Source organism: Pseudoliparis swirei, chromosome 19, assembly GCF_029220125.1.
Source record: "Pseudoliparis swirei isolate HS2019 ecotype Mariana Trench chromosome 19, NWPU_hadal_v1, whole genome shotgun sequence".
NCBI classification, from domain to species: Eukaryota; Metazoa; Chordata; class Actinopteri; order Perciformes; family Liparidae; genus Pseudoliparis; species Pseudoliparis swirei.
In genome coordinates, this window is record NC_079406.1 from 13,513,744 (window position 1) to 13,532,295 (window position 18,552).

Below are 18,552 nucleotides of genomic sequence, written 5' to 3' on the forward strand. Positions count from 1 at the left end.
GGCAGCAGGGTGCCAATTATTTTCCACTTCGCAAAGCAGCTTTCAAAACAACACACTCGTTTTCCAGACCAAAAACTAATTAGCAAAAATATAATTTTTGCCCACACACATTGTCCACAATTAGCCAACGATGAGCTCCCAGGAGCCCCAGTAATCAAAAGCATACTGGACTTCAATAAACTGTGCAACAACCCCGCTTTATACAATAAACAGGATCAAATGAAGAACCTACAAATTATTGGCAATTATATTTTCTTATTTTTTGTACTGATATTTTAGGAACTTTTAAGGGGCAGCGTTTCCCTGACTCCTTTAAGATGAAAAGTTAAACTTCTAGTAATGAGTACACGGGTTGCCTTTACCACCTTTCATGACAGCAGAGCTCGTAGATTGTGTTCCTAGCTACTGAGCCGTTCCTGGTCTCAGGTCACATACTCTCATCAAGTGATGTGGTACTAGGTGACTAGTGCGTCAGATTGACTGCCTCCATGACTTCCAGCATGATGTTCACAACCGCCTCTGCACTTTCCCTCACCTGCTTTCATTATATTTGCCCGTGACAGTGAGCAAAGTAATGGGAGGTTGTGTATGTGTAAGATCCGTCTTGTGACAGCTGGGTAATGCGTCACTCTCAGCCATCACTTTACCCAATCGGTTGATACGACGGTGACTTCACCCTTTCATAATGGGATCCAACCTTCCTTCCCTTCCCTCTTTGCTCTCATCAGCTGCTTGCTCTAATGGGATGAGGGTGATTTCAATAAAGTTACTCTCGTCCTCACTCCATTAGTTATATTAACACTCAGATTCCTGCCCTTGCGTTGTCTATCTATCCTCTGTCTTTCACCGGGGGGGGGGGGGGGGGGGCTCTCCTTTTCATGGATCCGTGTAACCTAGTTACTGAGGCCCAGCAGGGAAGGCCAATCAATTAATGAACAAAGGAGCCCGCTCACTGAAAAGCGGCGCGAGTCTGGGACTATTAACGGGGCGCTCCCAAAACATGGTCGCTGTCAGTTCAGTGCTCATCTGATGGATGTTGTTTGGCTTTGTTGTTTTACACTTGTCTGAGTATGCTTTCAGAAGAGCCCAAAGCCAGTGGATATTGCTGCGCTACCTGTTCAAACACACAAGCAACCAATATCCAGGTGTCTCTTATGGAGAATCAGTCGTGAACGAGGTGAACATGGAACGGGCAGCCGGCCCGTTAAAGGACTTTGAAAAGGGCCCGGAGGACCATTTGGACACGGTCACAAGTCCCTTGTTTGATCGTTAAATCACATTATTTATTTTTTATTTTGCTTTGATAATTGTGTGGTAGTACCCTTACTTATTCTCTAACGGCATTTTATATCTTTGGTTCTTGCTCCCAACTGAGGGATTGTGTATGAAGATTGTTTAGCCTACGAAATGAAAAAAATCGCAATGTTGCTGGCTTTGGGTGGTAACCCCCCCACAAAAACACACACAAAGTCTTGAAAAAAAGATAATAAACAGTGAAAGAAAAAGATGGATTTGAACATTTTTAATCATTATGTTTTGTCATAATTGAGATGTGAGTAAATGGACTGTAGCATTTGTTGCCACTGTTGTGGAAATAAAACCTCTGCTTCCCTCGGAGCTCTGCTCTGTGGAGCAGAGTTAACAAATTGGCTATATGCCGTGGTCAAAGGTTGAACATCCATTTTCAGTGATTCTGATCAGTTTCCCATGGCAACGGGCAGACTTAGACGGACAGGCCTCCTTTTTTCTCCACCTGTGCTCCCTCACTATCTTTCACCACCTTTTCATCCTTCACTTTTCTCAGTACTTCTTTTCATCCGATTAAATCCTAAAGGTTTTCCCCACATCCCTCAGTGCAACCTCTCATTCTCTCTTATCTTTCTTCTTTCCAGCCTCCCGGCCCCTCTGTTATCCCTTTTTCCTAATCCGGCTTTTCGTCCCCAGTGCTCCCCTCCCTGGAGTTTGCAGCTCCGTCTCCCTGTGTGTGAGATCAGGGAGCAGGCTGTTGTAACAAGCTGTTGAATAATGTACGCAGTGCAGGGCTAAAGGCCAGAGTTTCAGTTAACCCTTTGATCTCTGATCACACAGTGGGTGAAGCGGACGCATCATAAATGACAGCTCGACAGCGGGGCGAAGCGTCCCCAAGGCCTTTTTGCTTCCGTCTTGCTCCAACCTCTACCTAAAGGCTGAAGTTCCCCATCCGGTCCCATTGTCAAGACTTTTGTAAGCGGGCACACAGTGAGCGTCCCTACCCTTTGTTATTCTTACACTTATGTATAATTAAAGGGTTAGAAAAGGCGATGCTGAATAATTGATATTGGAGCAATGATGTGGCATCCTGAACTTCATCGTACTCAGTATTTTCACCTGCAGTGCAGATAAAAGATTTATTAGTTTGCTTTTCTTCTGGTCACCTCGTTCAGTCTGCACTGATTCATGGTGGCCCCGAGCCCTCTCCTCTGACAGAGGAGCTATTATCTTTGTTCCATCTGTCCTCAATTCACCTGTGTGCACACTGCAAAGTGTCAAAACACAAGGCAGTGGGCTGTCGAATTGTCGTATTAAATCCTCAACCAGTCAAGTTTGTGCACGTGTTCTGAGTTTGTATCAATTAAATGACGTCCTGCATTTTCAATCTCCAAAAAGCATAGCTAGCACACAAGGAGGTCTCATTAACCCTTTGTAATCGATACAGATGCCCCTCTCCTTAAGTGCTTCTAGTTAACTTAAGAGCCTCATATCTGGAGGCCAGGGTGTATTGATCTGCTGGACTGATTGGAAGTTTCCCTCCAGGAGGTGAAGGATAGTGGTGGGACTGAGGAGTGGGTCTTCATGGCGGGATCAGCTTACTACTTACTACCCCCACACACACACCTGTTACTGCCAACAGAGGGGAAAACACCCCACCAATCTGTGTGTGGAAGTGTGTGTGTGGAAGTCTGTATGTGTGTGTGTGGAATAATTGATTTTGTGCATGTGTGAGAGGAAACGTCTTTGGGTGCTCAGGAGAGCAAATGGCTGAGGCGTAGCAAATGAGAAATGTGTTACATGGGTTTATGGTGACGGCGTGTGGCTGAACCGCATTGACTTTGACAGCTGCCGGTTATGGATGTGTGGCGATAGACGCATTTAATATTTTATATGGCTAACGCATGACAACAGTCTGCTTTCCAGTTTGGGTGTTTGGACCCATAGCCCACCGCCGAGCCGCATGCATCGGGCAACACGTGAATGCACGCGTCTACACACACACGCTGAGCACACAAACGCACACCATTAAACTGCCAGGTGTGTGTGTGTGTGTTCACAATGCTGCACAGTGAAATTTAATCCATAACTCTGACAGGCTTTCCTTGAACTGACATGGAAATGCATCACCTCTTGCCACATAAATACAGCCCTCTCTCTCTCTCTCCTGCTCTCCCCTGCTAAAAAAATAATGTATTATTGGTTTCATCTCCGTGTTCCATCGACATACCCCATGCATGCAGCTTGACCCTGTGCACAGGCCACAGCTACCTGTGCGTGCGTGTGTGTGTGTGTGTGTGTTGCACAGCAGCTGTAGAGGCGTGCAGTGAATAGAGGAAATGGGAAGAGCCAGCCCAGTAGACGGAGCCTAGATAGACCTGTCAGCTCCGTGACACACACACACACATGCCTCACCCTCTGGTCCAGGACAAGAACAGAGGAAGGCAAAGCAGCTTGGATGGCGACAGGTAGAGCGCTTCAGCGAGGGGAGGAAATAGACACGGAGTCTTGACAAGTTGCAGTTGGGACTAGAGCAGGGAAAGGTATACCGGTGTTCCGCGGCAGAGCTGTGTTTTATTTTGAGGAACAATAACAGACTTGAGGAAGAGGCGAGAGCTATGTACAATGCCTAATTATTTCTAAGTAGTCCGCTGCCTTTGACTTTTCATAATTAATATATTGGAAAAAGCTTATTTTATGACACTGATCAACAAATAAAACAGACGTTTAAAATGCAATATAGTGGATTTTCTTTTATCCATCTCAGGTTAATAATTAGTAGATAAAGTAACTGACAGGCTTATGGCTGTGGGGATAGCTCTGTATTAACAGGCTCTGTCACGTTTCATGAACTGCAGCTAAGTCCGTATTGGGTTGAGGTCTGGACCTTGTCACTTCAGGACATTAACATTGTTGGTTCAAGCTATTCCTTTGTAGCTTTTGGCCTTTGTTTGGGATTTACGTTTTGCTAAACATTAGTTTTCTCTAAAGTCTGTTTTCTGTCAAACCTTAGCTAGTTTATCCCATTGGTTTGTGCTGTATTGTATTTGACCCTCTTCAACTCTTCCAGGTTGTACTGCAGAGAAGCATCTCCAAAGCGCATGCATTGCATTTTTGTCAATTTTGTGTTCTCCCACTTGCCTTCTGGCAAACCCGAGCTGAGGTGTCATGTGTCTTTACCAATTTTCTATAAAACTGTGACTGCTGAAACCCCCAGGCAGCAGCTTTTGAATGCACTGTGGCCTCTCGGTGGCCTTCACACTAAAGCTTTAATGCAGAGAGATCTCAGTTTCTTTTTCTACTTCCGTATGACCTTCTCTTGGAAAAGAGAACAGCTGTGGCAGATTCCGTCTTTCTGTAATGACTGACTGTACGACGAGGGATAATTGATCATCTATTTCCTTATTTTGAATATTCCTTTGACCTCGTAATGTAGCTTTTGACAGGTTAATGTCGGCTGTTACATCATCCAGATACAGGTGTATTTATTGTGTTCACACCTTAGTTACACAGAGCTCTGCAACTTATGCCCCTTCTGAAAACTGTGGACTTAGTTGTTATTAGAATTTTGACAATTTTCTATTGACATTAATCACATATAGAGCCGATACTGTGTATAACAAATACCTTCCCATAGCTGTTCATAGCATCACATCTGTGTTGAGCCATCTTATATTTGTTGACATATTGGTTTTCTTTTCAAAAGATCTTTTGAATTATTGGCCTACAAACGGCAAAGAGGGTCTTGGAGGGGGACTACTGCCACGTTGGATTACAGGGGAGTGTAGCTTCACTGTGGTTGTGTTGTAAAAAACACGAGTGAGGCAGGAAGTATGAGAGAGAGAGCGAGACGAGAATAGCCGGAGCTTAGCTTCAGTTTTTTTACAAACACACACGGTTTGTAATTGGATTCATAATCTGGGCTACAATTGGGAGTGTAATTGTTGTTATTGTGATAAACCAATCATGAGGCTGGGTATTTCTCTGTTGTTGCAGTTTTCACACATTTATTGCCTGCAAGTACCGATGGGTCCACGTGTCAAGTGTGCACTGTTTGTTGATGTAAAACATACAGTATACCACCCCCCAGACAAATCTCTTCTGCAATCCATTCATCTATAAAGGAAAGAATAAAGGAATATCATATCATATGTTATATCATCTGTTGTTCTTGATTGGGCTATGAAGGCAAGCTGATGACTATGAGCACGTTTTCATGCAGGAGGAACAATCCTATCCGTTTCATCTCGCAGGCAAACATATGGGCAGCACAACACAATCTCATCTCTTGTGTCAGCTATTCTTCCACACTGTCATATTCCCATGGGAACGCATTTCTACTGCTTTGAATCAGTCAGATCAATGCAGGCCGTCTCTTATCTGGACATGGAAGAAGGGAAGATGGAAGAGGGAGGTGTACAAAAACAAAGCGAGGGAGGAGGTGCCAGAGGCCCGTCTCCCATGGGAATGATAATACCTGAAATTCACTGGGCGGCATTTGAATCTAGCGCATCATCATTTCATGATTGGGTATTATACTTATCCCTATTACAGATACATGCTCTGCTCTGCAGTTTCCACTCAATCTCTCCCCGATTGATTGAGCAGATTGTGTGTGTGTGTGTGTGTGTGTGTGTGTGTGTGTGTGTGTGTGTGTGTGTGTGTGTGTGTGTGTGTGTGTGTGTGTGTGTGTGTGTGTGTGTGTGTGTGTGTGTGTGTGTGTGTGTGTGTGTGTGTGTGTGTGTGTGTGTGTGTGTGTGTGTGTGTGTGTGTGTGTGTGTGTGTGTGTGTGTGTGTGTGTGTGTGTGTGTGTGCCACAGCATGCCTGGGGATTTTCTGAGTAGTTTTGATTTCTCTTATTTGTCCGCGGTCATCACAAACGCCGTTGTTGTTTTGATAGCATCTCTGGTTCAAGGCAGGTCAGCAGCCTTATTGCTGTTCCGCTGCAGGTGTAAAAGTCTAAATAAAACTGTTGCGGTTTAGTAAGAGATCATGTGCAGCTCAGAATAGGGTTTTTGCAGCTGAATAAGCAGTTGATTTGATCAGCAGACCCTGCAGTATGAAACCACACGGACAAGTACTGTTATCTCTACTTGCCCCTTCCCCTCCGAACTCACACACACACACACACAGACGTGCCTTATCCACAAGCACTATGGCTTTCACCTCTGAGTGATGTCCATTGTCTGTATAAGGAGAGGCCCATTACGAATCCTGAGTCCCAATGGAGACATTGTGCTGCCCGCCATGCTCCCTTGTCCTTCAGCAGCGTCCTGAGATGACAGTAGATAAACAATGTGAACAAACAGTCACGCCCACCAGCATTGATCCGACTCCCTCGCCCCCCCCCTCCTCTCACCAACAACGCCACATTGATTCCACCTACACTCAATTTATATGAAAGCCCCCGTGCCCCACCTCCCTTTTCTTCCAGGACTGACAAAAATGATAAATGACCAACTCCCTCCTCCCTCTGCCTCGTGTGTGCCTGTCCGAGGCACTACACGTCTCTTTCTCCTCTCAGCGCTCCAATAGATCGAGGGCCCTCTTTCCTCCGAATTGCACCGTTTTTATTTTTTTTGTTGGTAGAGGATGGGGGTTATTCATTGCCTCGGGTCCTCGCTATAATTTTCACACGTAAACATGCCACTGCCGTAATTTGAAGCCTGCACAACATCCATATGCACATTGTCAAACCATCAAAGGAGACCAGTGAAGGAAATAATTATCAGAAATCAGAAATCAGAATCAGAATCAGAAACAGGTTTATTGCCAAAGAATGTTCATATTAAAAAAACACAAACAAACGAGGAACTTTTTTTTTGAAAAGGTCAGAGAATCAGACACCAAGACACCGATTCTTTCGATTCACCGATTCTTTCGATGGCGCACACTGTAGGATCTCCCCTCCTGTGGATTCTGGCTAATAGTCTGCGATGCCACTCAAAGACGAAGCCGTATGCAGAGCCTTCAAAGTGGGGTGAATTATTTCTCTTTCTCTGATTAATCCGTCCACTTTGTAGTCGCACAAATGAGATTGCAGTTCATTTAGACATGACCCCGTTGGTATTTGAAATCGTCGTCATTTGTGAATGAGGGCGGCTTGACTGTTCTCCCTAATGGCCTTTCAGCTTCCTGCAGTATTTTCTGTACATGTCAGCAGGATACAAATGATGTCTTCTGTGGTCTCCCCTGTTTTGTATTCATTTTTATTGTACAGATTCCATGCTTGTAAATGGAGCACACCGTGTCTATAAATAGATGTACTGTGGTAGCGAGCTCCCGGTGGTTATCAGCAGGGGTGGGTGGAGGGGGGGGGTATTTGTGCATGCGGTGCTTTTTGTGTGCTGCGTTGAGCATCAGCTATTGATGAAGGTGTTGGTTCCGCTCTCGCCACTCTACCCCACCACCCACCGGAGTACTACCCTTCAGGAAAGTCTCCATTTCACATCTCTGCACCGTTCCCTAATGACCCCTCCCCGCTTTGTCCCCGCCCCGCCACAGTTTTCCCCTGGCTCCCTCCCACAGCTCATCCACACTGCTTTTCACACCGCGAGGTAATCCATTTTACAGTTCCCGCCGCACTCGGAAGGCTCCTGCTCAAGATCCCCGATCTGAAGAGGGTGGGCGGTTTGAGAGCCTGTTTTAAGATGAAAAAGACTCTGAGCACCATGTATATTTTATTCTCTGCCCTGTGTTTTTTATTCATCTTGGTCCTAATCGTCAGCACATAATAGGAATGTGTGAAGATGCCATTGTGCTTGTGCCTGCTCAGGTTTTCTGAGGATGATATCAGTGTTGATATGTCAGAACATGATCTTCTCTAATGGATGTCTGAGGGTGGGATCTTGCTCTGTCGATTCAAAGTACAGCAGCGGTACAGAAATGGTCACTGAACACACTTTAGCTGTCCTCTCATTCTGTTCATAATTGCTCTTAAGAAAAGATTGCACTCCCTTGTCTGGATTTGAAGATGAGTCTCTGCCTCTTTGTCCCATTACTGTGTCAACGAATAACTTTGCCATCATTTCAATTACGACAGCACTGGGGCCGAGGTCTCCAAGTAGGGCCCTGAGATGTAATTGGAGGGGCATGTGCGAATTGAGGAAAGGCATTTTTCTTCTGTGATATTGCCTGAGTCTTGCGGACAGTAAAGTGAGTAAAATTCTGTGATAATTCAGCCGCATAGTTTGGTAAGGGGAACGTTCTGAAAATCACTTTCTCGTAAATTGAAAAGAAAAACTACATTTCCCTCCCGAGTCCTCTGTCCTTCACGCAGCAGCATGCAATGAATTCATGGGACGGAGGGAGAAGGAAGTGTCGGTGTTGATGTTTTTAGCTAAAACGAAGCTCCATGCTCGTGCATTCGGGTTGTCTGAGGGGTGGGAGACTCGAGTTGGAGTAAAAATACGTTGTGCGTTTAACGCTATCCCATGGCCTAAGCCTTTAATCGCAGCAGCCACAATGGATGCATAAAATGGAATTCAAAATTCTGATTGATTCTATATTGATGAATGCCAAGGCTGGCGTATGGAAAGGGAGAGAAAATGAAGAGAAAAATCTTCCCTGCAACTTTTCAAATGTAACCTTTTAAGAAGGCGAGTCCTTGCTGCCTCTATGTGCCTGTTTGTTGCTTTTAGCTGGGCTTCAAAAGAAATATGAAAGTGTGTGCTTTTTAGGTTTAATATCTGGCATGAATGGGAAGAGGCTGAATGCAAATGCAGAAGTGTGCTTTAGCTTTGCTCCTGGCTGCATGCAGTCGAGGCTTCCAGCACAGTGGTCTGCACCATTAGGTAACGAGGTGAGGAGTCGAGATCCATCGCATTTCGACCTCCTCTCTCAATAAAACGTTCACCCCTCGCCTTCATCGCTCTATTGTGTCTGGTTTCTTAATCCCTTCAAGGCATCTTGCACAGAAACCGAGCTGGCATAAGCACATTTGTGTTACTGTTTGCAGTGTCGTGATTAACAGGATTACAAATTGGGGATTACACTGGCGTCATTCTTACCCTTTCTTAACCTTGACCCATGCCCCCGTGTTCAGTTCAAACTGTCTGGCCAAAGTTGTTTTTTGTCTTTTGTGAGGCTAGAGTGTTTGCACAAAGCTCAGTAATATTTGTTCAGCAATGAAACGAAACGCACACACGCTTTGTCGATGGATAACTTGGACTCGTCTAATGAGTCTCTCGGGTCTGTCTCCGCTGTGACGGAGCCCCCGTGGTAAATGCACATCAATACACAGCCTCAGACCGAAAAGTGACAACGACGATAGCCTTTTGATGAGTGTACTATGGATTACTGCCCTCCCTCTATTTCCTGTTGAACAGTTTCTCCAGCGTTTCCATGGAGAACGTGTGGTTGCCATGGTCTGGTGATTGAACACAGAGGGTCATCGTTTTGTTTCCGTCAGTCAGTGCCGAGGGGATGGATTGGGCGGAGGGGGGGCAGCAGGGGGCAAGGAGGGAACTGTTGGCTCTTGAGGGGCTTAGAGGGTCCAGCTCTCCTTTAAAAGTTTATTTGTCGAAGGGATCACCCACGGCTAGTCTGACTCTGGCACACGGTGTTAATGTACTACTCGCATCCCTGGGACACTTGGTCTTATTCACACTTTAAAAGAAGTGCAACAGCAGTGTCGGGGGGATGGAGGGGGTGTGAGGCTACATATGGCCAGCCTTAGCGCTGTTTATCCAGAGAGTTGTTCCAGCTGAGGACCAGGCTCCGTCCTCCTGTTCCTCGTCGTCTCTCATTAATCTAGCGGGATGGTTCTGGCTTGCTTCCCATGATGTAGAGGGAGCAGGTTTTTAGTGACCACCCACCCCGAGGAAAAGCATTAGTCTGTCCTCTCGACCGTCACCTGCCATTGTTTATGCCTCCACTTCGTTCTGTCACCATCTTTCAGCTGCGATAAAATAATGAGGGGACTGTTTTTAATTGATGTTTTCAAAGCCTTGAGATTGATGGTTGCCGTAGGTGGGAATTTCTCACTCGTTTCTCCCCCCAATCTGTTTTCTTTCTCTAGTTTTGGGAGTTGATCTTTGTCTTTCCCCGAGGCTTGTTCCGCCCTTTCCTCTCTTACTGCTCTTTTTTCCCTCTTATTGGTCTGTCGGCCATCTCCATTTAGTCCACATGTGCGGATACTGAGCTCATGTTCAGTCCGAGCTCTTTCCATCTTTGAAAATGAAAAGATTGGCTATCGGATACGCATTAGTCTCCCTCGGCCTCTCCTTTTATGCATGGGTTAAGACACTGACGCTCTTTGGCAGACTCTGGTCTCTACGCACCTTTTGGCTGCTCTGTACCTTGCGTATATGTCTGCTGGCTACACCTCTCATCAGCTAAACATGAAATATTCATGTTCTCCTTTCTTCCGCTACATTTTTGCATCAATTACTGTGGAGGAAGACGGAGTGAGATGTTTGCGGTTGTATCTGGGCTTCTTCGAAGGTATACATGGCACAGAAAGACATTAGTTAAGATGGGGCAGACACTTGAGATCCATTAGCCATTATTCTCTTATGTCAGTGCTATATCCCCGTCTCCATTATAGTCTAATGTATTGTTCTCTATTTAGCTGGCCCGATCTCCGAGCCGGCGCTTCACACTCGAGGCCTTGAGCTTTCCTTCTATTTGTGTCAGCGGCTCTCTTACTGCCCCTCTCACACTGTCACATTCTCTCTCTGCCTTCCTTCCTTCGGTTGTAGCTCTCTGTGTCTCAGTCTGAAGGTCAACATTGGGAGGCGGCCATAACCTCTGCGAATTGTGCCAGAAGTGAGGTTTTCTGTGGCTCTGCCATGTTGGTGGTGTGTCCCCATTTGATCTGCTCTCAAGCCTCTTCAGCAGTGCCATTAGCGACACGGCGGAGCTCATCGTCTCCCTGCAGCCGGAGATAACGTGTCTTCATTCGGATTAATCGTTAACCAAAAATAGCTTCACGATTGCCTTTTTCCTAAAGACTGGAGCTGGGCGATACGTGTTAGAAATCATTGTTGAATTATTAATAACGTTATCTTACTTTGTCAATATACAACACATCTCATACATGTGCACACACGGGAGACGTTACTTATTCATGTTGGGATGGCTTCACACCATTTCTCGGATGTGCAGGGTGCGGTCGAGGTGTGCAGAGAAGTGCAGCAATGCACCAGCAAAGACGGGGAAGAAAAGAAACCATCGAGACTAAACAATGCAGCTTGTGTTTCGTTATGTTAAAAGAAACAAATGTGTCAAAGATGCAAACTGCGCTTTGGTAAGAAACAAAGTGTATCAGAGAAATACACAGGGCACCTTTTAATATACATATTTGATCAATTGTTTGTATTTAATATCTTGTGGTTTTTGAGCACTGGTTGAAAAAGTAATTTGGAAACCTGTGACTTTAACAGTATTTATCTTTATTCCAGACTCATGGGTCCATAAAACAACAAACACAAATACAACAACAATATATAAAATACAATACGAGGACACCGGTCCAGCCAATCACTCGGGATTAAAAAACATACAAACATTTGTTCCATTGCTTCCAGAAACGAGACGAATACCTGGTATCACTCAGTGCTGGGTCAGCCAAGGCTTTTATAACTACATTCTCTGAGGCACTTAGTCGACATTTAAATTTATACATAAAATTCCTCAACACAGCATACAGTTTGCAACACTGCCGCTGCACATCGTCATCATCACTGAGGTCGTTCCTGATGATGTGACCCAAATACCTGTATTTCTGAACCACGTTTAGCTCCTGGTCTCCCAAAAAGAATGAAGGAAAATGTAGCTTCTGATCCTCCCTGGTTTTTGCTATCATGATAACACTTTTTTTTTTAGTTGAACTCGATATCATAGTGCACCCCATGCCTTGAGCACACTCAGCAATTGCTGTAAACCAGCACTATTAGGAGACGGGACCACCAAGTCGTCAGCGTAGATGAGATGATTGATGAGACTTTCTCCCACCATACATCCTGTCTTACACTTTTTTAACTCTTTCGAGAGGTCATCCATATAGAGATTAAAAAGTGCAGGGCACAGTATTCCACCTTGTCGGACACCATTTGTCACTCGGAAGGGTGCAGATACACTCTTACCCCATCTAACTTGCATGGTTTGACGTGCATACCAAAAGTGCAAAATCGTAATCAAATATGGTGGCACCCCTCGCTCTTGTAATTTGACGAACAATTTGGAATGATTAATTCTATCAAAAGCTTTAGATGCATCCAGGAAACACATAAATACTGTGGTGTTATGTCTCCTGTACGTACTAACAACTTCCTTCAGTGCATATATACATAAGTCTGTGTATGTTTACTTTTAAAACCAAATTGATTATCAGTGGTTAAGATGTAATCTTGAAGCCTATCTAAGAGGATTCATTCTTATACTTAAGAAAGTATACTGGTCAGAGCAATTGGGCGATAATTGTCAATGCTGGATATTTTACCGGTTTTATTTTTGATTACTGGCACGAACAACACAGTAAGCATAGCATCAGGAAGTACGCCGTGCATTAAAAATCCAGAAAAACATACAGCAAGTAACACTGACAACCTGTTGCTAGCATGCCTCAGATGTTCTGCTGTTATTTGGTCAAGGCCACATGCTTTGTTCAATGACCATTTTTCAATAGCATACAACACTTCATCAGGTCTAATACACACACCAGCATCATTAGGAACATTACCAATATTAAATGTGTCACTCTTAACACTATTGAAAATGTCCCTATAGTGTTTACTCCACAGATCTGCAATACTGTCCGAACCATCTGCCCCATCAATACTGGATGGCAGAGGCGTCTTCATGTTATTGGCAACTTTAACTTCTTTCCAGAAGTGAAGGACATTATTCTGCTGAAAATGTTTGGCCATGGAGTTTGCTCCTGTTCATTTCTTTTAATGAAGCGCACAGCATATTTAAATCGAGCATTTGCGTGTCTCTTGTGTTCGCACTCTGGACCATGTCTTGCTTTTCCTGATAAACCCCAGTTTTTAAAAGCTTCTCTAGCTTCTCTATGGAGTTCAGACACATATTCATTCCATCCTGGCCTAAGATTATGTTGTTTAGCCTATTTTTTTGAGAATTTTGTAGCGAACACACTCACCATGTTTAGTCTTTATAGTTTGTATGTTTCCCCCAGCACCAGTTCCAACAATACCAGGAGTCTTCTTTCTTGGGGGATGTAGACGGGCTCCGGGCTGTAATTCAGTGGCAGGTTTCAGGCGGCGACCCTCTCTTACCACACGGCTCCACACTATCCATTGATTTATGTAGATTCATTTCCCAGCCCTCATAACTAGAAGGTGGTTATGAGAAAACCTCATCGGTAGTTTTAAGTGAATGCAATATTTTCTATTTAGCCAAACTTTTCCCAAAAGACCTAAAAAAAAGTGTGGCGCCTCGGTGTGGTGTTTAAAGTTGTCTCGCTGTCTCCTCTTCTGCTTCACTGTTTCCAGCACAGTCACTTCCTGTGGATAATCAATCTTTGATATGCAAGGACACAAACCCTGGCCCCCTCACAAACAAACAAACAAACAAGACATCGAGAGGATCTTCAAGCGGACAGGGCCGTTGGCTTTCTTCTGCTCGGCTGCGATAGATTCTCTAAGCGGCGAACGCCCACTGTTTTTTTTTTTTTACATCCTCTCTTTACATTAACTCCCCGTAAAGAGGAAACTTGGAAACGACTCAGAGAAAAGTGTGATTTCTTCCACTGCACTCGCAGGGAGATTTAAGGCGTTCTGTCGCCTCTCCACCCGGCCTCTAAATGGAGAAATTATGTATTTGTAAGAGACAAGTTCACGCCATTCTCATGCCGCATTGTGTGCTTTTCTCACTCGGCTTGATGGAGATTGGCTAAAGGGCTGTATGATGATGGGTCTGCAGAGGGTATGGGGATGTCTATTGAATGTGATAAAAGCTATTCTCCTGAAGCAATGGATCCTACTGTTGCCAGGTCTGTCTGTCACCATCATTCAGTCGATTTTATTTTATATAGCCCAACATCACAAATTACAAATTTGCCTCTTCTGCCCGTGGATCGCTTCCCTTCCATCAGCTTGCTTTTCTTCCTTCTCCTGGACTCTATTTTGGCCTGGATACTATTGAGGATTTAAGGAAAATAGAAGGCGGTGTCCCCGCGGGTGATGGCTTCACTTGTGTACAGTCCTACTGGTCTGAACTGGGGATTGGCTCGCCTCAAGGCTTTGTTGTCGCTCACTTTCCGCCTATTGATTGTGTGGAGGCTGCGTTAGAAAGCTTATTTTTTATTTATACATTTGTATGTTTGCGCACACATGAGTTAGGAGCGTGTGTGTGTGTGTGTGTGTGTGTGTGTGTGTAGGGGGACATTGGCAGCCCTTACTTTGTGCAGGTGAATGCAAGGACTACTTGGAGTGTTGGCACTGGCAATATGCACGCATTTCCCACACACGGCTTAACCCACACAACAAAAGAAAGCAATATGCCCGTTCTGTCTGTTTGTTCTCGGTGCCGCTGCTGTTCTTTCAGATTTTGACATTTTCTCCTGTTTTGCTGTTTTTCTAGGAGAGGAAATTCGACCCTATGGGAACGGTGCAGCTGAGATGACCTACGTGACATTGCTTTTCTCAAGAGATCATTCTTCAATCAAAATCGTGGGGCAGAATCTAACCAGGACATGGTTGGCGGGTTCACATGATGGACAGGTGATGGAGTCTTCCATCATCTTTCTCCACCAGTGACTCGGCCTGCCAGCCCTCCCTCTGAGGCAGCAGTGTGTTCCAGTGGTCCAAGGCCCCCTATTTTCTCTGCCATGGTGACATAAGCGGTGCTGCATTATGAGGGAGGGCCAACGTGAGACAGTCTCATTTCTTTCTCCAGTAGCTGCTGCTACTTTATCGCCGTTTGTGTTCAGCTCGATAACGAGACCGACTCTGTTGTGATCGGTCCCTGCTCGCCGGATTCTACCCACACGGAAAGAGACGGTCCCCGTGTTGCTGGGCTGGTGGGGCGGAGCGGCGTGACGCGAGACGATGCTGGGATGTGTGACACGCCTCCGTCGGCTAGTCCGTCTCCTCCCCCTGCAGACCTCCCTCCTCCTCCTCTTCCTCTTCTGCACTGTCAGCGTCTTCATCTCTGCCTACTTCCTCTATGGCGTCAAGCGGGAGCTGGAGCCATCGGGAGGGGGCGTGTCCGGGGCCGAGGGAGCGTCCGCAGACTCCGATGACTCGAGGGTTACTCCGTCCCGGCTGCTGCCGCTGCGGGGCGTCTCAGGGGGCCCGGGGATGGATCCCGGAGGGTCCAGGACAGATCCTGTGGTTCTGGTGTTTGTGGAAAGCCAGTATTCTCAACTGGGTCAGGAGATCGTGGCCATCTTGGAATCTGGCCGGTTCAAGTACCGAACTGAGATCTCTCCCGGTAAAGGGGACATGCCCACACTGACGGACAAAGACAGAGGGCGTTTCACACTGGTGATTTATGAGAACATTCTCAAGTATGTTAACTTGGACACCTGGAACCGAGAGCTGCTGGACAAATACTGTGTGGAGTATGGAGTGGGCATCATTGGCTTCTTCAAGGTTAGGACAACACCACACTCCCCCCCCCCCCCTCCCTCCTCTCACTCACACCTTCTGCCCTGTCCATCTGGCTCCTCCGTCTCTAAGGAGATGGGATTCACAGGGTTGGAAAGACCTGGCTGGTTCAGTATCACTCACTCCTGTTGCACTTTTTCTCTTATGCTCTATCGTTCTCTACTTTTTCTTCTGCTATCTGATTGTTTTAGTTTCTCTAAAGTTCTCCAAGGTGCTCTAAACCTCTTTGTTTTGCTCTCTCTCTGTCTGTCTGTCTCTGGTCTCTCTTTTCTTTGTCTCTCTCGCTCTCTCTCTCTCGTTCTCCCCCGCTCTCCCCCCTCCCCAGAGTAATCCCTCTCAGCCTGTTTGCCTAAAGGCCTGTTTTCAGGTCTTATCGTTTTCATCATCACCAGCTCTGAGCCATGGAAAGAATATAGAAAGAAATATGGAGGCATGTACGGTGGTGCAGGGATATTGGGGGGTGTAGGTGAAGGTTAGAAATGAAAGCCTGGTGGGATTTACCAGCTTTTGAGAGAGGAGGAAGTAGAGCAAGGGTGTGCATCCCAATGAACTGGACACACAACGCCGCTGTCCGACTATCTGAACATTACTGAATATCTGAATGTTACGAATCTGCATCGTCATGCGTGTTGATAAGATACGAGAGAGATGAGGAACAAGAAAATGCAATACAAAAAGATCATTTTTGAGGTAATTACGAGGATAGTGCAAGTATAGTTTAACTACATGTGTATATGTTTGGTACATAGCTTGGTCACAATTATTTTATAGCAAATTTAAAGGATCCATATACAAAAGTTTACATTATGTGCAGCGTTTTATCTGAACTCTTGTGTTCGGTTTGGCATCCTGAGAACCTCGGGGCCCTTAACGGCAACAAAACCCAGACTTAAACATTGATTTATCAGCTTGGCACTTCATGACCTTTCCTCATTTTATTATAATGCTTAAAAAACATGATTTTGAACAGTCCACAGTAGAAATTGACAAAATACTTCAGTTTCTTAGAGAACTCAGTTATAACATAACAGGTTCTCATATGCGCTCTATCTATGGATTTCTGTTCTTGGTGTTATACAGTTCTAAGTAGGCATTAGAGTCAATGTATAGGATAACATTCAGTAACTGTATTGGAAAACAAAAGACTTATTCATTAACGCAGACACAGCCATAAAACAACTCATCAAATGTTCCCTTATTTGGAGGATTAACAATACTTTATGGTCATGTACACATGTCACTTTCACCTTTCCATATTGGGTTTGAAAAAGAAAGACAAGAAAATAACAAAATAAATTGTTGATCTGCAATTATAATATCTACAATAACAGCAATCAGGTCTGTGGGCTCGGATTAAAGAGTATCTGATATATTGTTATTGGATTTTTCAAATATCAGTGGCTGTAGTTAAGAGGCTGAACGCCACAGTGTCAGTGTGTGTGTGTGTGTGTGTGGATCTTACACCCACCACACATGCGTCGTGGTGAAGTTTTAAGACTCAAGTCAAAGTGCCTGAGAAAATAGGCCTTGTCTATCCGTGGCAGTGGAGATGTGAGATTTGGAGAATGACACATAGAGGAGAAATTTCAATGAATAATCACTGAACCCCGTAGACATTGACTCGTAGAGGACACAGCAGGAGGTCATTCACTTTGACTGCAATCTCGCAGATTCAGCATAGCAGGTAGAAGCTTCATGTTTGAGTCGGCCTGACATTCTTCATTTCACACACGATTGGGGAATTATATCCAATACATTTATTTCTTCATCACTCTGGTGTCTGATACATATGTGTGATCTCTCTCGCTCTCTCTTGTCTCCGTCTCTGTTGATCAGGCCAATGAAAACAGTCTGCTCAGTGCACAGCTGAAAGGCTTCCCTCTCTATCTGCACTCCAACTTGGGTCTGAAGGACTGCACTGTCAACCCCAAGTCCCCCCTGCTCTTTATCACTCGATCCGGGCAGCCCTTGCCAGGTCCCCTCCCCGGGGATGACTGGACCGTTTTCCAGTCGAACCACTCGACGTACGAGCCCGTGTTGCTGGCCAAGACCCAGTCAGCTGAGAGCGTGGCCTCGATGGGGCAGAACGCGGCTCTGCTCCCATCGGTGGTGCAGGACTTGGGGCTCCATGATGGCATCCAGAGGGTCCTGTTCGGCAACAACTTGGGCTTCTGGTTGCACAAGCTGGTGTTTGTGGACGCCGTGGCCTTTCTGACGGGGAAGAGGCTCTCGTTGTCCCTGGAGCGCTACGTCCTGGTGGACATAGATGACATCTTCGTGGGCAAAGAGGGCACACGCATGAAGGTGCCTGATGTCAAGGTGAGTTTGTGCATGAGTTTCAGAGTGAAATAAAAACTTTATCAGAATAGAAAGTGAACGCATTAATGTATATTTCAACAGCTCTTTGCTCTTTGTCACACACGTAGCATATGGTACCCTGTGCCAGTCACACGGAGAACCCCGTCTCCCGCTCCTCTCTTTGAATGCGTTTGTCCCAGTAGGCCACTCAAAGCTGACAGGCCCCACTGCTCACACTGTCACAGAAGCTCCACAGCAATGAATATTTCAGGGGCCCAGAGACATACAAAGAATGTTGAAAAGCTCCTTGTTTGCGTCCCCTCGGAGCAGAACAGACCCCCTCACATCTGGAGGCCGAGGGTGTAAGAAAAAGGATACATGGAGGAAGCATAAAGCCGTTTCACTGGCAGAGCAACAGAGCTTTAAGGAACAA

The 18,552-nt window shown here is 45.5% G+C and overlaps 1 protein-coding gene across 2 annotated transcripts in view; it reads left to right on the forward strand.

The window, feature by feature from the left end:
• Nucleotides 1-18,552, forward strand: part of LOC130209463 (bifunctional heparan sulfate N-deacetylase/N-sulfotransferase 1-like) — a 40,869-nt gene that overhangs the window by 12,967 nt on the left and 9,350 nt on the right. For both annotated transcript variants that reach the window (XM_056439140.1, XM_056439141.1), the window contains exons 2-3: nucleotides 14,794-15,806; nucleotides 17,658-18,140. In XM_056439140.1, coding sequence (XP_056295115.1) covers nucleotides 15,261-15,806; nucleotides 17,658-18,140 — 1,029 coding nt within the window. In that variant the 5' untranslated portion in view covers nucleotides 14,794-15,260. The remainder of the gene's footprint in view (nucleotides 1-14,793; nucleotides 15,807-17,657; nucleotides 18,141-18,552) is intronic.